This window comes from Bemisia tabaci, chromosome 3 (genome assembly GCF_918797505.1).
Source record: "Bemisia tabaci chromosome 3, PGI_BMITA_v3".
Taxonomy (NCBI): domain Eukaryota; kingdom Metazoa; phylum Arthropoda; class Insecta; order Hemiptera; family Aleyrodidae; genus Bemisia; species Bemisia tabaci.
In genome coordinates, this window is record NC_092795.1 from 62094004 (window position 1) to 62119879 (window position 25876).

Sequence of the window (25876 nt, forward strand, 5' to 3'; positions counted from 1 at the left end):
TTTTAGTTGACCGGAAATGGCCGCGAGTTGCCGTTAATTGTTTCCGTTAGAAAACTGCCCCCAGACGCGGGAAATTTGAAAAAAGCGCGTTCATAACAACGCAAATTGCGCAGTAAGGAGTGTATTTCAGACTTTTTTAATGTGACCATCGTAATTTTCGTGTCATTTAACCACTGAAAAGTCTATTCGCACGGCTGTATCTCTTGCATGCAACAGGCCCATTCCAAAAACTAGCACGAAAGACACCAAAAGAACTCTAATGAGTATCAGTGCAAGGAGGAGGTGGGAGAGTTATCAGCTCAGGCTGATGCATAGAAATACTAAAGTATTTTACCATTATATGTAGCAGTGTATACGGATCATTATATATTTTTACTTTCCAATATCTTTATATGGTTAGTTTAAAAAAACCAAATTTTCTCATGTACAAAAATTAAGAGTCCAATAATAACATGAGAATGAAATTTTGAAATTAACTTTAAATTTTAATAAACAAAATCCCTGATAAAGGATGAATAGGTGTTTGAGGTTTCACTGCTGATTTGCTTTGATTTCCCCGTAGGACAGTGTGGACCCAGCTTTATTTTATCATCCTGTAACTTACAGTATTTGGGCCACAGTATTAGTGTTTTAATTATATTTACTTAGATAAGTAAATGTCATTAGGGCATACACCATCATCATACATTAGATTAGAATAGTACTTTTCTTCTAAAGTGATTCCGCATTTCTGGCACATAGAGATACCCTCCCTAAGGATTGTGGCGTCTGAGTCTCGCAGCGGCTTTCAAAAACTAAGCGCTAAGAGAACAATAACATAGGAAAAAAGGAGGAAAAAAAAACAACAAGAATTTAAACAGAATATATTGAGTGTCTTAGTATTTCGGATTCATACATCATAAGCGAATCAGCTCATGCGAAAACTGCTTATTTTTATTTTTTCTAATCTTGTGAAAAGTGTAAAAAACTGTACTTTTAATGGCGGTTGTTGCTATCATTGTCTGGCCGAAATCGCCGCACTGTGTGCGGGCAGAGACGAAACAGTCAGTGAGAGTAATTGAACTTTTAATTGGACTACATTTTGCAATTTGGAACTACAATTTCTGGCTCATCTGTAGAAACACTTAGGTGCAGAAGGAAACTAACTGTACGTATGATGTTTTTAAACTGAGCCAGAAATTATAGTTCCAAATTACAAATTGCAGTCCAAAGAATACGCAAAAGCTAACCCTTGAACCGCAAGAAGTCTTATAAACCAGGAAGCTTCAAAGATGAAAAAAAAAGGAAATTAGCAGTGTTCTCAAGAGCTGATTCACTTTAAATGGGCATATTTATATTATGGGATGAATTTTATGAATTATTTTCGAAATTTTATAAAATTATTTGTTGTATTTCCCCGCATTTACTTCTACACCGATTAGAATCGGTATTTTCTTGATTTCTCACGGATTTACTAAAGCTTGTTATTATGCATAACTGCTCGTGTTGCGTTTGGATCCTGACTGACATCGGAGTGCTATAGTTTTACAATGAAAAATCCCCTCTCTGTGAACCCAAACAACTTGGGATTCAGAGATAAAATCAATTTTATCCAAAAGTTTTATTGCCATCAGTATCGGTGGGGTAGGTGAACGATGATAATTCTGGGTTGCAGAAACATACAATTTTCATTCACTAGGTGGCCCTGGCCCATTACCGCCTTAAGCTTTATGTAAAATCTAGAAACCCAACTTTTTCTTGGCGTGAAAGTCATCGCAGTTTCTCCGAATTTTGATCCTTTTTTCCTCGCATCTTTTCTTGGTGAGAGACGCTTTGGCTCTCGAGCAGTCCCAACTCTCAGTAGCCTTATCACGGCAGTTGTTACTTGCTCTTGGAGCCGGGGGAATTTTTCGTCCTATAAACATTAGTGGGTAGGTGATTTCTTCACCATTTAGTTGTCAAGTTAGCAACAGTATTTTCAGAGCTAGGTATCTACCGTTATCGCGGCTTTTTATCGATTTATTTTTTTCATTTTTCCTTGATCAAAGGAGGAACTTATTCCCCTCCCAGTGCATGAAGCAAGGCGCTAGTGGTTGCGCGTTCTGATGATCAGAACGTGTCGCTTTTTTATTTATTTGTTGTCGGTAGGGCATCTGGTAGTGCGTGGCGCCTAATCAGCAATTTATCGCAGCCGAAACTCAACTTTTACGCTTCTCTTTTTTCTTGTCCTCATGTGTCTTATCGCACATCACTTTAACAATAGATCAGAAACCATTATAATGGAAAAACATGCTTTTTTCTGAAGCTCCATTGCAGAGATTTTTTAAAAGTTCACTTGAGTCCTTGTGCCGTAGTTTTTATTTCATACCGGTGGAATAGCCGGACATTTTTCATTGGAAGGGGGAAGTTTATAAATTCAAACTCTCTGACGGGAGAGGGGGTTCCTAGTACTCTCAGTGCCCCCTCCCCCGTAGTACTGTAATGCCTCACTTTTTAATGTCGTTTTGAAAGTTCAAGTAGCTATGATGCTGATCTCTCATTCAATATTTCAGTTTTATTTTTATGATAGTTATCTTTTCGAATCATATTGATGCCCTGTCCCCATGATTTGTAATTCTAGGGAGTAAAATCGTTCAAAGATGTTACTCTTGATTCGTGAAATAAATAAAATTATCACTGAAGCTCCCAATAAAAAAACCAACGCGATTTTTCGCTCGAGCTATCTGAGAGGACGTTTTCAGATTATCAGTATTCACGTTAATTTAGATTTCCAACTTAAATATTTGCAAGTAGTCGTGCTATTTTATGAAATTTGCGGCTTTTCTTTTCTCTCTCCTTAATATTTTTCTGACAAACAAATTTCAAACAACTTCCTTAGCTAATGCATCTGAAAGAAGTAGGTTCTCGGATGCGCTCTCTTCGTACGGAAACAGTGTTACCAGAAGCAAAAAAATACATTTTACTGACGTAATGCAAACTTGCGTGCCTGAAACTGCGATATATGACATCACTACCGACTGTTCTTCTTTCTCCCTATGTATATCTTGTGCAGTAGTAGTAAAAGCAGCAGCAGTAGTAGTAGTAGTAGTAGTAGTAGTAGTAGTAATAGTAGTGGTACAGTAATAAGTTTTATTTTTAAGAGGTGCCTTAGCAACTTCGGCACTCACACCTCTGCAATTGAAATATTAATGCGTTAAGTCATAATTGAAAGTTAATACTGAGTTACTTGAAATAGAAGTAAAAATTATAAATGTATTTCAGCATTTGAGCATCAACTTGAAGAAAGTCTCGAGGGTGAGTGCCTTTTAGAGGGAGGGTGCAGAGGTTAGAAGAGCTGATTACACACGTTCCAAATGGGAGTCGAGACGATGAGCTGAACTTGTCGTATCGGTTCCCATTTGGGACTTGTGCAATCGGCGTATGTGCTCGAGTCAAACTCACACCGTGGAGCTCCGTTTCCACGATCAAATTGAGCCCACAGTTCCATCGGTGATCAATTTTGATGGGCTCAATTTGATGGTGGAAACCGGGCTCCGCACTGTGATTTTGACCCAAGCTTTAGGTGATTCGATGGACGCCATATTTTATGTCAGAACGGCATGCGATATATCGCATCAATTGGTTTCATTTTTTCAGCTACTCGTCATTTTCCTCCAATTTTGAAATCGCAATTCTGTTGTCAAGAGACTAAAGCACTCACTTACCAATTTTAACAAAGAAATTCAACGTAATTAAGGCGTCGTTTTTTCCGAGAGAAAATATCGCATTCGAGTGCCGTTTCGGTATCAGGATCGAATGCGATGTTTTCTCTCTGAAAGAACCACGCCTTTATTACGTTGAATTTCTTTGTTAAAATTGGTAAGTGAGTGCTTTTGTCTCCTGACAACAGAATTGCGATCTCAAAATTGGAGGAAAATGACGAGTAGCTGAAAAAATGGAACTAATTGATGCGATGTATCGCATGCCGTTCTGACACAAAATATGGGTCCATCGAATCGCCTTAAAGAGGTCCCGGAAGTTCCGTATCAGCCGCGACGTGCATTTCACAGCCGTGACGCACAACGACGACGACGGCCGTCAGTTTCGGTTATAGTGCTTCCTTACGGTCCGACGTCCGACGAACGGGTGGACACCCGCTGGACGCTCCGTCGACTGCTCTACCGTGATGACAGTGCCTCCGTATCAGCTTCACTCTCAGGCTGAGGCCTTTAGCCTCGGTCTGAAAGTGAAGTTGAGTTGGAGGCTCTGTCGTCCGACCGAGCACTCGTCGGAGCGCCCGGCGCGCGGTCGTCCGCCCGGTCGGCGAACGTCGTTGATGTCCGACGAGCGGGTGGACACCCGCTGGACGCTCCGTCGACTGCTCTACCGTGATGATAGTGCTTCCGTATCAGCTTCACTTTCAGGCTGAGGCCTTTAGCCTCGGCCTGAAAGTGAAGTTGAGTTGGAGGCTCTGTCGTCCGACCGAGCACTCGTCGGAGCGCCCGGCGCGCGGTCGTCCATCCGGTCGGCGGACGTCTTGTACCGTCTGGGGGCGCTAGAGGAGCGATCTGCAGACACCGCCCCGGCCGCACGTCTACCCCGGTGGATGGTTGCGGGCACCATGGAGGTGCCCTTTTACCCTTGGTCGGTGACCTCGGGATTGGCTTCCGATGCCTAAGCTGGGCATGCTCACCAGTCTCCTCTTCCTCTATTTCTTTCTTTCTTTCTCTCCCTCCCACCTTTCCTTCCTCTCCTTCCACTCCTTCCTCTCCTTATATACTTTTTGACTGTTGGACTGATTGACTGATTTGTACGCTGATTGACTGATTTGCATGCGGGATTGACTGAGTTGTATACTGATTGACTGATTTGCACGCGGGATTGACTGATTTGTATGCGGGATTGATTGAAGTTCTACGAACCACGCGAACTCACTCTCAGTTCCACTTCTCCATCCCTCTTCTGAGGCAACATCCACGAAGAAGGGATCAACATTCACCCACTCAAAATAAAATAAAAATTAAATGTAAATTTAAAAAAAAAAAAAAAAAAAAAAAAAAAAAAAAAAAAAAAACCCAACACGGTGGAGTTTTTGCAAGTGTCACGGATTTGCGTTTCAAGTACTTCAACTTTCTCATTGGTAAAATTTCGTGAAAAACACGATGGTGCCATTGGTTTTCTCCGAAATCAATTCCGAAGCTCTAAAATGCTCTCAGAGTTCAGTTTGTAATGGAGAGGATATTCCTCGCAACGTTGAGAGCCCATTACACCTTGTAAAATTTTCCATGCAAAGATAGGGAGCAAATACATTAGCAGAATTGCCGTGGTTACAACTTCGGAGTCTCCAAATAAAGTGGCAAATCTGCTAATGTATTTGCTCCCTATCTTTGCATGGAAAATTTAACTGGATATAAACGTAGACTCTGAGGGCAGTGTTAAACATCCCCTCCATTACGGCCTCAACTTTGAGAGCTTTTTTTGAGCTTGGGAATCGATATTAGAGAAAACTATAGTGGCACCATCTTGTTTCGAGCGAAATATTACTTAGGAATAAGTACTTCAGTCGCAAATCCCTAACACATGCAAGAGCTCCATTTCTCAGATGTTTCTACATTTTCTTCTTTAGTAGTTTATTAAAGTAGCTAACCTTTTGTTCAGTTAGTTCTTGAGTTGTACCTTTCATTTTCTTTTCTGATTTCTTCATCTAATTAAATAATATATTCTGCTTTTCTCCATCTAATTAATGCATCTTTCCTGCTTTTCTCTATCTAATTAATGCATGTTTCCTGCTTTCCTCTATCTAATTAATGCAGGTTTCCTGCTTTCCTCTATCTAATTAATGCATGTTCCCTGCTTTTCTCTATCTAATTAATGCATCTTTCCTGATTTTCTCTATCTAATTAATTAATATCTGCTGCTTTTCCCTATGTAATTAATAATATCTTCTGCTTTTCTCTGTCTAATTAATTAATCTGTTCTGCTTTTTTCTATGTAAATACTATTCGAATTTTGTGCCATTCTGAATCCCTCCTTCCTGTCCCCCATTTCAAGATGATGATCGTCGAATTTCAGCCATAGCCGTGGGATTACAGCTACGCAACTTGCTGTTTTCCGTGAATGACGCCTTTCCCGAGCTTAGCTAGATTGATGCGTCAGTGTTTTCATAGTCACAATTCATTCTATGCATCTAACACACCTTTTTTACGGAAATTCAGTTTCACAATGATGGAAACACTTGCTTAGATCACAGGCCATAAGGTCAAGGAACGCCCCACCACCCTGCTTCAGATCACAGATAAGACTGAGAGAATGTGGGACATGAAGAACTGTAACATCCTCTCCCATCGTTCCTTCTGTCACACTAGAAAAATTAAAATCTTCTTGTTACTCAAAATGCTCATTCACGCGAAAGGAGTTGAAGAAATAAATCAGAGAGAAGAAGCAGCAGAAGGAGGACGCAATAGGCAGCAACAACAGTAGTCACAGCAGCTGCTAAAATTCCTTGATTTGAGAAAATTAGCAAACTGGCGATCGGACTCAAAAATTAGTAATGGCAGTAGGAGAGGAAGAAGTATTCGCAGTTCGTAGCAGACAGAGAACAATCAGCAGCAGAATTACTAATAACAGCAGTAATTGCTGTTCTCTAACACAAGAATTATTTTTCTCAGCGTAACGACCAACTGTCACGGAAACTGTTGTTTTTGTTGCGAGTTATGTATCCAATTCTTCTCAGTGAGAAAATCAGGGCTGCCGACTCGTGAGTAATTTAAGCATTGACGAGTTAAATGGGTGTAATGTTAGTAGTTTGAGAGTAATCCAATGATCTGTGAATAATTCAAGAATAATTCTCCACCGTAGTGTCTCACGGTGTGATGAGCGATCGATGGAGTCATAATCGATCCTAAAAGAATTCTTATCTCGCACGATTCGCGAGTACTAAGTGAGTAAAATTGAGAAACAGTGAGCAAAATTTGAGTAAAATCGAGAAACAGTGAGCAAAATGTGAGTAAAATCGAGAAACAGTGAGCAAAATGTGAGTAAAATCGAGAAACAGTGAGCAAAATGTGAGTAAAATCGAGAAACATTGAGCAAAATTTGAGTAAAATCGAGAAACAGTGAGCAAATTGTGAGTAAAATTGAGAAACAGTGAGCAAATTGTGAGTAATATCGAGTAACGATGAGTAAAGAGTGAGTAAAATCAAGAACGGAGAATAAAGAGCGAGCAAAATCGAGAACAGTGAAAAGTGGAAGTAAAATCGAGACTCAGTGAGTGAAGAGAGAACAAAATTGAGAAACGTTGAGCGATAAGTGAGTCAAATGAAGAACTTAATTTGTCGAAACGTAAGAGTATCGGCAGCCCTGATAAAGATTTAGGAATGATTCACCCAGGGCGAATAGTTCTCGGCAAGTCGCTGAAAACCTGGGAAAGTCAGAGAAATTTTCCCAACACTAAAAAGCCAGTGAGTTTCGCTGCGGAACTTCGAAATTTTCTTCCGGTCCGGTACTCACATGCCGACGAAGATCAAATTCCGTCCTTAAGTCCTTGAATTTTAGATTTAAGAAAGTATTCCTGCAGTGAAGGCACTCATCAATGTGTCCTGATGAAACCGGATTGGAGGGGGGGGGGGGGGGGGGGCAGAAAAAGTCTTGCTTCCTGTAGTGTTCCTAGAAATAGTTGTCGAATCTTCAGTCCTCATTGATTCAGTAAATTTGATGTCCAAACATGAAACTTGGCAGCCAATATTGTTGGTAGGTTTCCTAATGTATAATCACGGATTTTCGCTTCGAGATCAAAATCTCACGCCAGGTCGAACGATGAATTTAAAGCGCTGATGCGGCTCATGGCTTGCATCCACGATACTGGTTTAACGTTAAATTATTCAACTTTGTTTTATTAGTATACAAAAACGAAGCACACGTTAATTATGTGGGACTTATAAAGCAAGCAAATATCCAAACAAAAATAATTGGAAATTATTACATCTGTATCTGGAAGTTAACATATTGGAGTTGGAAGAACATGCAATAAGTATGCTTGGTTTCTTCCCCTTTTTCGTTTTTTGACTATCCACAAGAAACTTTTCTCGTGGTTGTATTATTCTAGTTTCAAGATACGCCGCGCATTTATTATCATTATCATCATTTTATTTTCATGATTTTTCCTATCTTGTTCTCATGTTATGTATTATTGTAAACGCCTTATCTGAGCAGAATTTAAGTAGGTTAAGCGCACATGATTCCATTCCTGGTGAATCTGGATTTTTTTTTTTTTTAACTATTTCTATCCTAACGATCTTTTTGTGGCCAAATTTTTAGTGCGCAGTGCTATTCCAGTGAAAGTGTTGTGTCGTGAGTGCTTACAGCTTGGCGTCGGGCAATTTCACAGCTCTCATCTGGTACGTATCTAATAGTTCTTTCTTTCTTATCATTAAATGTTATCCATTTTCCCTCTGTAGTCGACGATTTTTGCAGGATACAACATGGGTCAGTTGACTGTTGCGTTGGACAGAATAGTATTTTGATGGTTTCAGCTTTATCAGCAAAAATGGACAAAGTTCTTCCTTTTTTGTCTTTAAATTTTATCCATTTTCCCTCTGCAGTAGACAATTGTTGCAGGATACAATAAGGGCAGGCCTGCCACATCCCAGCTCGGGCCCTGGTACCAGTTTTAAGGTCTGGGCCCCCCTCCCTCAGCCCCCTAACTACGGGAAAAATAATTTGTAGTATCATTAAAATCAACAAGGTTAAAGTAAAGTAAATAAATGATCAGTATATTTAAGGAGAGAAGCTTATTCACATAAAAAAATTATTTATATACTAAATGAATAGAAATCTTCATACAAGTAAGTAAGAAGAATTCTACAGTGTCCCAGAGTGTTTTTGAAAATTGATTCACTTTTTGCGAAAGTTTAAGGGTGAAGTTTTCACTTTTCCTTACGAGACAAAGGCTATAGGTGAATTCGAAATGGTGTGTTACGGGCGACAGGGGCCCCTCCCCCCTTGTGGCGGGCCTGATTAAGGGGTCAATTGCGTTAGACAGAATCGTATTTTGATGATTTCAGCTTACTTAACAGCAAACATGGACAAATTTTGTCCAGTAGCCAATTTTTTACGTCCAGTATCAACAGAAATATCACCTATGAAGAAACATGGTGTAAAATAACATTATCCACTGCGCAAGTGCATTCAGTCATAAAATAATAGGCAAATAAATTGCGAGGAAGAAAAACCCAGTAACCAGTACAAATGTGTATGTATATCACTGCTTAATGAAATTAAAAGGGAAACTGCAACCATGATACGCATCAACGCGGTGTATGACGTTCAATGTTCGAAACTCACAGGCGCCAACGCGTCAAATGCGCCTAAGAAATCGGTCATGGCTCCTAAAAAATGAAGGCTCTACGCCAACGAGGCCCCTAAAAAATTACACCCCCCCCCCCAAAAAAAAATCCTAATTTTTCTGTTTGGTAATTTTTCGAAATTTCCCCAAGTTACAGCTACTAGTTTTGTAACTAAAGCACCTTGCGTCAAACTTCTCACTAAATGCGCTGTGATATATAGACAACAAGTAAATTTGACCCCTAAAAAATCTTCAATGACCCCTAAAAATCAAGCTTGATGCGCCACATGGCTCCTGAAACTCAGAGGCCAGTTTCGAACACTAATGACCGTATTACACCGTACACCGTGATACACCGTATTCTCCGATGGGCGATATCTCCGTTAATAATGAACGTACAAACTTGGTGTTCGAAAACATCTTAACTCGGGTTTTGCTAATCTCTAAGCTGAAACTAACAACATGCGATTCTGTGACTAGGGTAACTGACCCATTCGTATCATTTCTTAACAGTGTTCGAGACTCACCTTTGAGTTTCAGGGGCCATGTGGCCCATGAAGCTCGATTTTTAGGGGCCATCGAAAATTTTTTGGGGGCCAAATTGACTTTTTAATCATGTATCACGGCGCATTTAATGAAAAGTCAGAATCCGCTGCCGAGCGTCGAAATTTAAAAAAATCACCCAACAGAAAAATTATGATTTTTTTTTGGAGAGGAGGGGGGGGGGGGGGGGGGCATCATTTGAGGAACCACGTTGGCGCATATCCCTCATTTTTTAGGCGCGTTTGGCGTGTTGGCGCATGTGAGTCTCGTAAATATCGGAACAGCAGCGTTGGTATGTGATGTGGTATCACGCCGCTTTGAAGGAAACTCCTCTTTTCGGACTCCGGAGTAGGTACGTGATGTGGTATCGAGCGGAAATGAAGGGAAGTATTGGCGTTCCACCTGTTACACATTACTGGCGTTTATAAATGTGGGCATAATGCTCCCAACGCTCAATTCTGAAATCAAGCGCGTAAATATTGGAACAGCGGCGTTGGTATGTGATGTGGTATCATGCCGCTTTGAAGGAGAATCTTACCTCTTTTCACCTGTCTCGAATTACTAAAATTATGAATGTAGGGCCTACATTCTAGATATGATGCGCAACTTTACTTGAACTCAGGCTTTGGTATGGTTTGTGAAATCACGCCGCTTTGACGGAAAACCTTAGGCCTTCCACCTGTCTCTAATTACTGAGGCTATGAATGTAGGCAGTATGCGGTTGAATGCGGCGCTCAACTATTAGAACTACGCCGTTGGTATGATATGTGGTATCACGCCGCTCTGCAGGCAAATCTTGGGTTTTTACCTGTCTCGAATTACTGACGTTCATGATGAAGCGTATTTTATTAGTTGATGCAAGTGGATGTGCATCCAAAATCGGCGACGGATGCGAAATGTCCCTTATTTTATTTCTCGTATCCGGTGCCGTTTCCAGTTTCCAGTTTGGTAATGAGTTTGGTGAAAGGGGCGGTAATTTGATAATTGGTTTCACAGATAATGTCTAAAGTAGAAGCGCATACATACATTGCGGTGAATATCACGTTATTTCTCATTTTTCTTGCAAAATTGCCAGAAAGAAGCGCATTTCGTGCGATGGCGAGATGAAAACCGCATAATTTCTCAGGATTTAATTAATTCGTTAAAAATATCGCGTACTTTGCACAACATTGAGACGTAAGTCAATTGAGAAAGGCCATTGAGTGGTATCACGCGAAATTGAAGGAGATTCATAGAGTTTCTTCTAACTGAATTTACTACGGTCATGAAAATGGAGATGTTGCATGTGTGAGGAATTTGCGATGTGACAGTTGATTCTTATGCAAAAGTTCGCGAGAAACACGATGGTGGGCGCCACTGGTTTTCTCTGAAATCATTTCCAAGCTCAAAAACAGCTCTCAAGATGAGGCCAAAATGGAGGGGATATCCCACCCTACCCTGAGAGTCCACGTCTACATCAAGACAAACTCTCCATGCAAAGATAGGGTGCAAATACATTGACAGGGCTGCCAATTCATTTGGGGACTCTAAAACTGAAAGCACGGCATCCCTGCTGATGTATTTGCTCCCTATCTTTGAATGGAGAGGTTGTCTTGGTGGAGAGGTGGACTCTCAGGATAGCGTGGGATATCCCCTCCATTTTGGCTTCAACTTGAGAGCTTTTTTATGAGCTTGGGAGTTGATTTCAGAGAAAACCAGTGGCACCATCGTGTTTCTCGCGAATCTTTGCACAAGAATCAACAGTCAAATCGCAAATTCCTCACACATGCAACATCTCCATTGTGCCCGCGTCGATATTAAATTCGCGTTTTTCCGCGATTGAGGTGAAAATTGTGGGATCTTCAATGTTTTTCAACTGCTGTAAAATTTTCACACACGCCGCGATATTGCGGTGGTTCTCGCGTAATCTCTCATTTCCTCCTTCAAAGTTGCAAAAAAAAAAAAAAAAAACGCATCCCGCGCGACACCGAGATGAACAGCGCGTTATTATGTAGAATCTCGCCAATCTGTTCGAAATGTCACGTGCTTGACGCCGTATTGAGGTAAAACGCGCGTAATTTGTTACTATTTAACACGCAGAAATCCAGCGAGCAACTATTGGAACTGCGGAGTAGGAATGTGATATCACGCGAAATAGAAGGAGAATCTTAGCTTTTCGCCATCTCAAACCACTAATGTTAACGAATGTAGTTACACTGCTCGCATCGTTGAATGCGAAAATTAATTGCATATTAAATCGGACTACGCAGTTGGTATGTGGTGTGGTATCTCGCGAAAATGAAGGAGATCGTGAGCCCGTCGCGTATCTCTAATCGCTGACGTTTGTGATTTGTGAGTGCAGACGCAGGCATTCGTCTCTCATCGCATCGTTCAATGGAATTGGGACTCCGGAGTAGGTAATCGGTGTGGTATCCCGCGAAAATGAAGGATAATCTTAGCTTTAAAAAGTTTCGTCGTCGCGAAAATATCCTCGAATAAACTAATGATACTTCCTAGCTCCAGATTCTTAGGCAGAGATAGTGGCATGAGAGCATTGATTTTTCGTTATTTTCCGACTAGTTACATTGACTTTATTATTAATAGCGCCTTCTTAAATTGTCGGGTCGAACTTTCAAAAATTTCCATACGCGCGAGAATCTGGTTGGAAAATGAATTCCAAATTCCGCGCTGCAAATGGTCATCCAAGACAAGTGGTTGAGAGAATACATTTTTCATTTTTCTCCGATCAGTCGTATCGACCCCGTTATTTATAGCACGTTTTTAACATTATTAGATCGAACTTTCAAAGTATCTAAAGTAGCCGAAAATATGCTTGGAGCGAGAACTCAAAATTCCGCATTTCGGATGGTCATCCGAGATAAATGACAAGGGAGCTTTTAATTTCCTTATTATTCTCCAACCAGTTGCATTGGCTCCATCACTTTTAGCACATTCTAATTTTTGGAATGGAATTTTCAAAAATTCCCACCGGCGAGAAAATATCCGCGGAAAAGCTATACTGAAAAATTTGAGCTGCAGATTCTCGGCCGGAGAAACCGACGTGGGAACGTGGATTTTTCCGTTTTTTCCGACCAGTTGCATGGCTCTTATCATTCATGGCGCATTTTAATTTTCTCGGATCGAAGTTTCGAAAATCCCGTAGACGCGAAAGGATCCGTGAAGAACAAAACCGAATGCTCCGGAATCTCAGCCGGTAAAAGTGGCAAGAAGGAAAAAACATCGAAAATTCTCGCCGCAGATGGTCATCCTACACAAATGGAAGAGAGAATGGATTTTTCTTTCTTTTTTCATTTCCGACCATTTCCACGGGCTTAATTATTTACAGCGCATTTCCAACATTCCCGGATCGCAATTGTAAAAATTGCCAAAGGCGGGGAAATATCCTTTGGGAAGCTACAGAAAAATCCGAGTTTCCAGATTCTCGGCCGCTGAAACTGGGATGGGAGCATGGATTTTCCGTTTGTTTTCCGGACCGGTTAAGCGTCTACTCCAAGCGCGTTTTTAACTTTCGTGGATCGATCTTTCAGGAATTTTGACAGGCGTGAAAGTATCCTTGTAAAAACTAACTCATAATCCTGAGCTCCATATTCTCAGCCGGGGAAACTCGCATGGGAGCGCATAGACTTTTCATCTCTGACCAGTCGCATTGATTTCATTTTTTCATTGTCATTTTTTTCGTCATTTTTTTGCGTTTCCCATTTTCGCGGATTGAAATGTCAAAAATGTCGACGCGCACGAAAATATATCCCGGGGAAAAAACTTCTCAATGGTCAATGGTTCAGCCGCACCGCAGCGCAGAATCGTGTTTTGATGGTTTCGGCATGGAGATGAGCAGAATTAAGTAAGATCCGTTCGTCCGGCAAATTCCTTTGTTATTATACAAGAGGGATTGCCCACTGTTAAACGCTTAGTCTGAAATCATCCATCGCGGTAGTCGATTTCGTGGTTTTTCTCATCAGTGCCGTATTGGTTTCATCAGTGCCGTATTGGTTTCATCAGTGTTTTATATAAAGCAATCAGTGCAAACGTTTTTATTGATCAATGAAACGGGGGTACGTAACCAAGGAATGGCATACAATTCACAATTACGGTGGATGACGTCTTACGCCGTGTTTTTTGATGAGGCTTCGTCCACTGGAAAAAAAACACATTGGATCTAGAGTCCAGACTCTTAAAAACATCGGCAAGAAAAAATACTCTTGATTCAATCAGATTTAAGCTTAAATCAAGAACCCAGCCTCTTAATTTGAGCGGATTTCCTTTTGATTTAAGCTTAAATCTGATTGAATCAAGAGTATTTTTTCTTGTCAATGTTTTCAAGAGTCTGACCTCTAGATACAATGTGTTTTTTTTTCAGTGTCCCCGTTTGGACGCAGGAACTAGATGTTCGGATTTTGGTTTTAAATTTCACGAGAATAAACCATCAAAACGCGATTCAATTTTTAGCGCAATTGTCCCATCCTCATTGCTTTGCTCATGGATGCATACTTTGAACTGCCGTTTAAACTCACCGGAAGCCAACATAGCGTCCGCATATTGGTATATCCTTGGCGCACCACCGCGATTTCTTCTGCTACGCCTCTGGGCGATGCCTCTGCGATCCATGGTTTGTGCAGCCACGCAATGGTAGCAACTGTGCGGACCATAAATTGCGATAGAGGAGTGGAAAGTAACAACACGGTATTAGGTACATTTTCGGACGTCATGTTAGCTCTCTGGGGGATGTGCGTGCAAATTGGAGTCCAACATACATGGAGGAAAAATCTTCGTGCGTAGGACCCGAAGTTGAAGTCATATGGATCTCTGAAGTTTTCGGATCACGTATCTGAAAACTTGAGGTCCAGCTGCCGAAGTTCGGGTCAGACATCTGAAGTACTCCAGTACATTCCGAAGTGCCTCGATGTCTGACCCGAACTTCGGCAGCTTGACCTCAAGTTTTCCGATGCGTGATCAGTAAACTTCAGAGATCCATATGGCCTCAACTGCGGGTCCCATGCACGAAGTTTTTTTTTCGTGTACGCAAAGTCGAACTCGTTTTTCGTGGTTTACTATCACTTAACAAAATCTGGGAAAATTACTGTATATTTGTGTATAAACGGCCTTTCCCTTTCTATTTCCCAGAAGTACAGCAATTAACAATTGCTGAATAATCCCATATTGCGTGTGTCCTTTACATATAATTAACTACTAGTATCCTTCCTCATTTCAATGCAACGTGTGATATTAATGACCTCCTTTTCTCGTATTTCAGGATTGATAGCTGCGAGACTCTCATAAGGTATGTAATTTTAATTTTCTGCATCAGCTTAAATTAAGATAAAAAAAAAATTGGGCGGCAAATTTAAGCTAATTTTTTTTTCAACGCAGGCTACACTGCTGTGCTAAGGATGAACGCCGTATGAACATTCGACAGTTGCCAAATTTCCTCGGATAAAACATTTATTTTTGATGAAATTTATGCATGTTTCTCTTTAAAATTATCAGATATTTTAGATTATATTGCGAACAAAATAGTCTGAAAAATTGGAGGAAAAATATTTACAATTTCCCCAATAAAATCGTATTTCATGAGAGGAAATTTGGCAACGCCTGGAGGTTCATACGGTGTTTTTCCTTAGCACGGTAGTAGAGCGGTCATAGATACATGGATCCTTGCTCACTGTGCGGGCTTATGGGAAAGCGCAACATGGACATCAACGCAACTGGATTCGTCGGAGCCCGGGCTCGGCCGTGAAGCTTGAGTTTTGATCAGTCGCGCGGAATCTCCACAGACTACACGTATGCGCCCGTCTCGCTTTCCACATCGAGTACCCGCTACCTAACACGACGCCCCCCCCCCCCCCCCCCCAAAAAAAAAGGGATTCGCTGGCTTATGTTCCGGTTGAAGTGATTTATAATTTCAACGCTCCTTCAATTTCCAAGCATTTCTCCAATTACGGGAAATTTTGAGAGCACAAGTCCCGCTGAAAATGGTCCTTGTGCTTTGCGCCGAGAGAAATTTTGAGGATCAACCAATGAAGATTTTTCAGCGCCAGACCTTAGTTTATCCTATCCGCGTTCCTTTCTTGAGTTTTTCAGTTTAATTCGTTCGGTTTGTGAGACTACTGTGAATCAATCGACAAACCCGTGAATCGATCGACAAACCCGTGAGTCGATCGACAAACCTGTGAGTCGATCGACAAACCCGTGAGTCGATCGACAAACCCGTGAGTCGATCGACAAAAGCCGTGAATGGATCTACAAACCAGTGAATGGATCGACAAACCCGTGAATGGATCGACACACCCGTGAGTAGATCGACAAACCCGTGAATCGATCGACAAATCCGTGAGTCGATCGACAAACCCGTGAGACAGACACTGCAGACGTTGCTACAGACTATCCAAAAGCGACGAAACGCTCCGTCCCGTTTCGTTTCAGTCAATTGGCGAGGAGTTTGACATAATTGCCGATTTTTTCATTCGATTCTTGTTGGTCCAATCGCTCCCGGCCAGAGAGGAATTGGATAAATGAGAGTCATGGATGAAAACCCTTTCAGTTTTTTGAGTCGTTCTTTTGTCGACGCGGGCCTTCGAGAGCGCGAAGCGTCCTCTAGGAGTTGAGCCGCGTAGCAGCCAGGGGACATAGCCCCTTAATTCTTATAATACAAGCCGACCGTCCTGAAACTTCCGGCCTACACTGTATATAAATCGGGAACATAGGAGGCACCCAAAATAGAATACCCCCTTGAAAAAAAGTCGAATTTGTTAAGGAGAATTATTTCAAACTTCATGTAATTAATATGTGAGATCCGGGAAGAAAATCCTAGTTGGGACCTATTTCCCCAACTTCTGGATTTTTCCCAGTTACCATCTCCTCGGGACGGGGCTCATACAGTCCTGCGACTAGTTTGCGCGGGAAGATAAATTAGTTAAAGTCGAGTATTTAACCGGTATTAAAATAATACTTGCACTCAATTGACAATTAGATACATTATTTTAACTGAACAAACATTAACAATGGAGTAGGTAATGAATAAAATATCGCACAGTTCGTTTTCACTTCTTCTTCCTCTCTCAGTGGGTCCAAGGGGTACAAGGGCCGTACTTGGTACTGGGAAGAATATTGATTAACTCAATATTTTTCCCAACTTCGTAAGTGGGATTTTTCCCAGGGACAAATCCCGTGAAACATCCCGTGGAGACGAGGCCCTCAGAAACATTTTCAAAATTACATCTTTCTACGTGCAGCCGTTCAAAAGTTAGCCGACCGTCCTGGAACTTCTGGCCCACTCTGTATTTAAATCGGAGCTTCCTAGGCACCTAGAATAAAAAATACCCTCGACAAAAAGAAAGTCGAATACGTTAAGGAGAATTATATCTAACTTCATGTAATTAATAGGTGAAATCCGGGAAGGAAATCCAATTCATGCGCGGCCGGAACTCTTAATCTTCCGCAGTTCCAAATAGCGGCTGGTAAAGATCCGGAATTTTCGCGCGGGATCTTTAAACAGAGGCCAGATCAGCGCGCTCGCGTACCGGTATTTTGGCTCTGGCGAAGGAACGAATCGACGGATTTCAAAAATTCTTTCAGATACCGAGGAAACAACTGAAGCACTGAATATTAGACGCAAAGCATAATTGTTTCCGATAATGTTTTAAAAAAAAATGTTTTATACCATTTTAGCTCAAAACTCGGTTTTTTGATTCTGGCGAGAAAACGGATTAACGGATTTAAAAAAGCTCTTCTGAAATCGAAAGAACTATCGAAGCTCTAAAACCGGCCGCAAAGCACAATTGTTAGCATTAATGGTTCTCTACAAAAGTGAAAAAACGGTTTTTGGGCATGAAATTGGCTTAACACTTCGTTTTTAGGCTGCAGTTTTTGAATCCTTTGGCGGTATGAGCTGAGACTTGAAGAGCAATTAGGCACAATTGAAGCACTAAATACTGGACCTATTTTTGGAATGTGTGCTTCATGTTGGTGAGCCATCTTCCGGTAGCTAACAGAAAGACGATTAAGGATCATTGACCTCTAACATTAAACGTGTATGGTATAAGAATAGGAAATGCAGGATCAGGATCAGACAACCGAGGTCTTTTTTGTGGGTGACGAGGAAGAGCATGATTTGGGTTGCCATTTGAATTTTTCATGTTTTACCCACGGAAGGGGGGGGGGGGGGGCAAGGGGGAGTCGAACAAAAATAAGTCCTCATTGAAAAATTTCCCTCGGTGACAAAACAATGAAAAAAACACGGACGTTCTATCAATTTTCGTTCAAAACTTACAACAACTTTTCAGTTAGTTTAGGGACGCGCGGTAGATAGTTGAAAGCACATGATTTAGGATATGGGGGTTGATCAGAGGGTCGTCTAAATGAGGAATGATTCCCCGTTGGTGATTTAGCCTTCAATTAGCGAGGATGCTTCCCACGAATCATGAAATGGGAAGCGGGAGGGGCATAGTCAATGTGGGAAGGTTCTCCGCCGGTTTTTTCGCCTTCAATTAGCGGGAATACTTGCCACGAAACATGCAAAGGGATGTGGGCTCGGTGATACTGCAGTCAAAATGTGAGATGGTTCTCCGCCGGTGATATCGCCTTCAATCAGGGAGAATACCTTTCATCAACACATATGAAATGCGATGCGGCTTTGCCAAATTGTACGTTATTACAAGATTTGTCGACCACCTCATGGATTTACAAACCCGTGAGTCGATCGACAAACCGTGAGTCGATCGACAATTCCGTGAATCGATCGACAAAAGCCGTGAGTCGATCGACAAAAGCCGTGAGTCGATCGACAAATCCGTGACTCGATCGACAAAAGCCGTGAGTCGATCGACAAAAGCCGTGAGTCGATCGACAAATCCGTGACTCGATCGACAAACCCGTGAATGGATCGACAAAACCCGTGAATCGATCGACAAATCCGTGAATTGATCGAATTTTGTCGATCGAATCGGTGTCAATCGATTCACGTCGATCGATTCACGTTTTCATTTTTCGATCGATTCATGTCGATCGAATCGACACGTTTTTTTTTAACAATTTGTCGATCGATTCACGTTTTCATTTTTCGATCGATTGATGTCGATCGAATCCATACCCTCCCTCTGTAACTCATGAGCCCTGTCCACAAGGCTCTTGTCACATGCCCACGGCTCACAACGTCACGAGTTAGCGCTCAGTTCCTTTCGATTTAATTGAAAATCCCGCTTTTCCATTTTCTCAAAAGGAACTACATCCACTGACCACATTGTTTCTTATCCAGCTTCCACGAGCACACCCCATCTTTCACCTCCTACACGGTACCTTTCAGCATAAATACACCCGCTTGTCCGTCATTTTGCAAGCGCCGAGGTGACGGCGCGGATATCGGCGAGCAGAGCACCACTGGGCATTTCAAAAATTCAAACTCGATTCGGGCCGGAGACCGTTGGAACACGTTGGTAACGGTCGGAGTCGAGTTGAATGGGCGTCGGAGCGGGATGCGCGAGTAGCGGGGGAGGGGGTGCTTAGTCCGGGGGGAGGGGGGGGGGGAGGAGAGAAATACCTGTCTTGTTTGAAAATCCCACCTTTCCCACCTGCATCGTGGTAATAGTATTCACGTCACACGGATCCAGCCAAGCACCATCCTCCGACAAAAGCGATCCTCGGACTTGGAGTTGTCCTGCCTTCCCGGCCGCGGCGCGGAGATGGAGCCAGGCTCCTCTACGCCCTGCGCGTCTTTTTACCACTCATCCTCGGATAAAAACTCTCGATGTCCTTATCTCACGCTCCTACCAAAAACAGCCAAAAAATATCAAAAACAGTAAGCAGGAATGGAGCAACACAGGAGGCCTCTGGCCGGCTGGCCGTAACTATTAGCCTACACGATGATTCCAACACAGCACGATATAATAACGCCTTCGTGCAACTATTCGTACTCGAGAATTGTCCATGTTGCATGCACAAAAATTTGAAGGCGTTCAGCCCTGAGAATACGAAGATCCCTTAGGCACGGAGAGGGCAGGACTATAGGCGGTTCTACACGGGGGTGCCAGTGGGTGCCGGGCACCCCCAAGCAAAAATTAAGTGCGGTTACCGGAACCGTGAAAGAGGCCTTCTTCTTCCTTCACCTCTATTTATTGCTTTTTTAACCAGTATAGAATTGAATATAAAAAGGACCAAATTATACTACTTTTAAAGATTCTATATTCACTCACACAGAGTAAAAATCCCAGCAATTAATTGAAAATGTTTTAAACAGAATTAATATTGATAGCCGTGTTTTACAAAGATTCTGCTGTTTTTTTATGGTAAGATTGTAGCTTTGATGGAAAGTTTTGCTAAAAATTTTCTACGTTGAATTTATAGGTATTTAAGTAGAAAGGAAGGAGAGAAAAAGAGAAAGGATGGGAGGAAAGGGATAAAACTTAAGGGCCGAAACTTAGGCCTCCCCTGAGCGACCTTCCCCTTCGGGACCGGTCTCCGACATTTTTCACCTCTGGGCACCCCCAAACATGAGGGTCTAGAACCGCCAATGGGCAGGACTTACGTTTTTACCGTCCTACGCTGAACTTTGGTTGGCGCCCTAAAAAGTAGGCGCTCTCGATGTAGGTGAGGAAGTGTGCCAGACCTCTTTGGAAAAGGAAATAGCTGACAAGGTGAAATGCCGAGGGAGGAAAATAGTTGAAATCCCTTATGATTTTATGCAGTTTTGAGAGACCGATTGCGAAAATGTTGACGCCAGAAAAAAACTGGATTTGGAAAACACAAAGTGACAAAAGACACGAAAAATGAATTTTAAACATTCCCAATAGAAATAATCTATTCGAGTCTTCAACCATAAACAGGCAAAACAAATTAAAAGCAGAAATAGAGCAAGACGAGGCGTTTCCAGCTGGATGTATCGGCCGACGCGACGATTTCGACACAGATTGATGTGATACCTTTACAACTATTCGTATGCTCAAGAGTTGTCTTTGTTGCATATACAAAAAGTTGAAGGCATTCGGATCAGTCTAGCCAAGTCGCAAAGTGCGTAGCGCGTTTTTCGAAGACAGGCGAGATGTTATACTGAAATAGGTGCCGACTGGTCCTTCGTTGCTTTTAGTCCTTGGAATAAAGTTCCAACAGCTCTTAGCCTGTGTCACATAATCGGACCAGGTCAGAAACTTTTTCTTCAAATACCAGCAGTCCGCATCAGGTAGATATTTTGATGGGATGGGTGCGCTCTATTTAGCTAACTTAGCTACTAGGCATTCAATTAAATAAGTGTGGACCACTGGTATTTAACTTAAAAATTTTCTGATCTTGCCCTTTTGATGGCGCGATAAAATCGTATGATACAAGTCCATGGTGTCTAGTACCTACCTAGAAAACCCGAGAAATTCCGGCATTCGTCAGAGAATGAGAAATATTTGGGAAAGTCAAGGCATTTCTCTGGAAAATTATGCTAAAACCTGGAAATTTCCTGTCTCTCACGATCAGCTCCAAGGTCAATTGATTCTTCAGTTAATGATTCATACTGGTTTAGCTTAAAAAATTAATCAAAAGTTGAAAAAGTTTATTTAATCTTCGCAAACTTTAGAGAAAAGTATTGTCTTTTTAGAAGAAAACAAGAGGAAATCCTGAGGTTTAACGGAGATTTTTTCCGTGATAATCAAGAAAAATCAGAGAACTATCAATCAGGAAATGAAAAAAATTAGGAATCATTACATTCCTGTAGTTATTCTTAAAAGCGCGCACTGTCGCAGAGGTGAGAATGTCCGAAACGCCTTCAAATGAGTGTATATGCAACCAGGGCATCCGCAGAACATGAATAGTTGTATCAAGGAGCTGCATCGCCATGCCCTCGTGTTCGTAGGACTGAAAAATGCATGCCAAAGGACTATGGAGGAAATTCGACAAATTTATTTTAAGGCACTCGGCATGTAATAAAAAATCTTTAGGTTTTCGATAATATGTCCGTTTTTTAAGTACTCTTTTCATTCTGTGCAACAGGTTTTTCATTCGGGCACCTACATTAACTTCAGAAGGCTACTCTTGTAGCTCTTTAAAGAAGCTGAGGTTTCTCTCAAGAGGTGTCACTTATAAAATTGATTTTATTTTTAGGGAAAAGAAAGAGGGAACATAAGGTGAAACAATTCTTTTTGAATTTTTTAAGTAGATAGGTACTTTCCACACATGCGACCAAGGGGGATCTTCTACAAATGAAAATTTTTAGGACAAATTTTTTACCATTGACTGCTTTACATTTTTGGGTGGTTTCACGATAACTGGAATAGTTTTGTCGCCGTAACAGCCAACACATTTTTCGGTCATATTTTTAGTATTAATGATAATCACTCGAATTTTTTTGCATTCATCTACACATTGTTACGTATTATAACGCTCTTCAAAAATTTATCGCTCTACTTTTCAATTTTTTAATATATAAAGGGCCGAAATGTGCTGTCTGTTGTGCTGACTTTTTACCGCGTAATAGACAGCAGATTTTCGGAATTTACATAATGTTAATTGAGAAGTAGAGCAATAAATCATCAAAAAGCGTCATAATACGTAACCCTTGGAAGATTAATGCGAAAAAATTCGAGTGATTATCATTACTACTAAAAATATGATCGAAAAATGTGTTGTCTATTACGGCGACAAAACTATTCAAGTTATCGTGACTCCACCCTTTACCGACCGCATTGCATTGCATTTGCATTTGCACATTCTCGCAGGAGCTGTGCACGCAATTATTGCAATTGGACCTCAGCCCAGAATCAAGGAGAGTGACATGGACAATCATCGGTCTGATAAGTGATAAGAGGACCCTGCGAACCATATCCATGATAACGTCAGCCATCAACGCGGCCGAATCGAAAAGAATAGTAAAACCATACTCGGAGTGTAACAGGTGCGCGCGGGTGAAGGTGGTGGGAGAAAGAGAGAGAGAGAGAGTGCAGCGGAACGAGGAGAAAGAGAGAGAAAGAGTGCATCGGAACGGTTGGGCGAGTCCGCATCGCAGCGCGGTCGCTACGTAAGTTCAAATGCTCAACCTCCAGTTCTTCGGTTCGCGTCGCAGCGGCCAGGTCGATCCGCGGCAGCCCGTCCTTCACTCCCTCGCGCCACAGTTGTTCCTGTGTTTCCCCAGTGTAAACAAAAGCTTCGGCAGCTTTCCCGTGTTTCCGTGCTTCCTCCCGACCCAATTCCCGTCTTCTATCCCATTACAATTCCCGCTTTCTGAGCTTTCCTCGACGCGCGACGGGTCCAGATTCCAAAGTGACGAAAGTTCAGCCTCAGGTGATGTTATGTCATTAAGGTGATACGCCCGGATACTGTGTTTCGTGAGCAAGTGTTTTGTTCGGCTTTGCGCCACGGAAAAATGGTTTTCCTCAAGCGGAAATCCACGCGTTTGTGATGGTGAATGTCCCGACAAGTGGTTCCCGATGTGGAATTACTCGACGTAACTCAAGTGCCTTCGCCATGGGATTAATTTACTTCGATATTAGTGATGTTCTGAAGACTTGTGCGATCCTGTTGGTGGGTTTGTGCGCGGTAGGATGCGAGGATTTCGGGAAGGATCCGAGCTGGTACCAATACTCGACGGTGGCTACGACCACCTTTTCGAACCAGATCACCGAGCTGGCCGGAGGCACCATAATCAACAAACAGCTCCGGTTGGAGCGGCATATGAGCCCGTATTTAGTGCGCGATGATTTGATTATCGACAGATCTGGGGAGCTCATCATCGACCCTGGAGTCGAGCTCCGATTTTCGCCCATGATCGGGATCACCGTCCGTGGAGTACTCACTGCTCAGGTAAGCATCCACACCGAGCTAACATACTGGTGTACACTGCTCAGGGAAACATCGACACCTAGCTAACATACTGATGTAATCCTGGAAAACGGCGGCGATTTCTCAACTACGCACTCTGCCGTGCCAAGGAAAAACGCCGTGTGAACCTACAGACGTTGCCAAATTTCCTGGTAAACTTTTGAATATTTTCTATCCAATTTTTCAGATACTTTTGCTCGCAATTCCACCTAAAGTTCTTGAAAATTTCAAGGGAAAATATTCATAACCTTCCTCAAAAATGAACATTTTATCAAAGGAAATTTGGCAACTCTCGAATGTTCACACGGCGGCGCTGTCCCTAGCTTTTTTCGAAAAAAATGCCAGGGTGACTTTCCCGAAGCTATCTGGCAGGCGAAAGTATACCCTTATCAGTGGCACTATCTGCCGTGCTTTGGCGGGGTGGAACGAGGTGTCTATTGATCAGAAATCTCCGGAAATCGCAAAGAATGATGTTTTTCGATGTAAAGTTTTTGGTCTGTAGAGTTCCGATCCAATGGACCCCCCACCCCCTGCTCTCCCCCTTTTCTTTCATCGTTTTAAAGGAGAAAACACAATACGAAGAAAGAATGTTACCCACCATTCGGAGAGCAAAACATAAGTTTTGTGAGCTTTTTTTGTGAGAGAAGGACGGAAAGACATCAGGGGATTAACGGCTCTCTCAGCTCAGAGGGGAGCGGGAGGGGGAATTTTGAACAGCAGTGTGGGCAATTTTGAGCTTTTTTTAAACGAAATATTGATTTCAATTAAATTTCAAAGATGACGAAAGTTTCACGCAAAACCTGTGACTTTTTTTTGAAGGTAGCAGCCGGGTAGCCCCGCCCCTCCATTCATACCACCCACGAGCCTCGGGACGTTTTTTTTTAAAAAAAAAGTGTAGAAAAGTAGAACTTGACAGAAAGCTTGCAACGATGCAAGTACCCGAATAAGCATTGTGTAGTTACTTATCAGGCAGCGATGCCAATGCGTCCGCAAAAATTTCCAATTTTTCAAAAATACACAAAGTTGGCAAAATAAGCCCGAACCGGCAACTCTGCACATAGCACTTAGGACGAAAGGCCTTGCTTTCATTTTTCCACAAAATTTCTTGCTTGTCCCTAATCTTTTTCTTTGGGGTGAAACCAGTATGATTTAAGCAAATGGTACTTGGTTCACTACGAACAAGAAAAATATACTGTATTTTCTTTGCAAAATACATTTAAAATACCTACCCACTATATTCCTTAAGTGTCTTCGTTTTTTCTACCGACAAGAGAGAAAACGCACTTTCCTGTCATTGGCATAAGAAATTATTCTCGTTCATTTTCTTATTTTATTTGACAAATATGGAAATAGATGCTTTAAGTAGATGCTTGTCGAGTGGATGGGAGGATTGCACAATCTCAACAGCTTTGCGAATGAGATAACAATTTTTCGGAACAATCGGAGTTGGGACTAATAAGATTTTTGAGTGGCACCAGTCATCGTATATCTCCTTACTCGTAGGACAATTATACCATTTTTTATCACAAGGATTGAGTTATCAATCAAAAATTGAAAGGTGTCATGTTGCAAGCGTTTATGTCATCCATACCATAACCGGAACGCTGCCATATTACGGAAGTACGCTGTTAAAAATATTTTGGTGTCATCAATTTCTTCAGTCAAAGTCGAGTGGATGGGAGGATTGCACAATCTCAAGCTTTGCGAATGAGATAACAATTTTTCGGAACAATCGAGTTGGGACTAATAAGATTTTTGAGTGGCACCAGTCATCGTATATCTCCTTACTCGTAGGACAATTATACCATTTTTTATCACAAGGATTGAGTTATCAATCAAAATTGAAAGGTGTCATGTTGCAAGCGTTTATGTCACCCATACCATAAACCGGAACGCTGCCATATTACGGAAGTACGCTGTAAAAATATTTTGGTGTCATCAAATTTCTTCAGTCAAAAATTCGTTTGTGAGGAAACTTAAACGCGTATCTCTCCGTGAAATGTTCAGAATCCCTTTGTCGAATTACGGTATAGTAATCGATGGTATTCGATAGTTTTCATAGTAATTGAAAGAGAAACAGGAAACAGACAAAGCTTTCGAGAGAATTCTTATCCGATTTGGCTTGGCAAACGTCGATTTTCGTCAGCAAAGGAGAATGCAGGTATAATTTTTGCACAATCCTGCAACAACGCACAGCGACTGGCGCTAAGCCCGTCTTCGATCCTTCCCGAGACACGAAAATAA

General features: G+C 41.8%; 1 protein-coding gene across 4 annotated transcripts in view; it reads left to right on the forward strand.

Annotated features, from left to right (window-relative positions):
- The window catches only part of bark (C-type lectin domain-containing protein bark beetle), a 176270-nt gene that overhangs the window by 3980 nt on the left and 146414 nt on the right, over nt 1-25876 (forward strand). For 2 of the 4 annotated variants that reach the window (XM_072298993.1, XM_072298994.1), the window contains exons 2-3: nt 8275-8354; nt 15096-15122. Coding sequence is in view for 2 of the 4 variants with exons in the window: in XM_072298990.1 (XP_072155091.1) it covers nt 23213-23614 (402 nt within the window). In the remaining 2 variants the exon portion in view is untranslated. Of the gene's footprint in view, nt 1-8274; nt 8355-15095; nt 15123-22787; nt 23615-25876 lie in introns of those variants that run through there. The other 2 variants (XM_072298990.1, XM_072298992.1) reach the window with 2 other exon arrangements.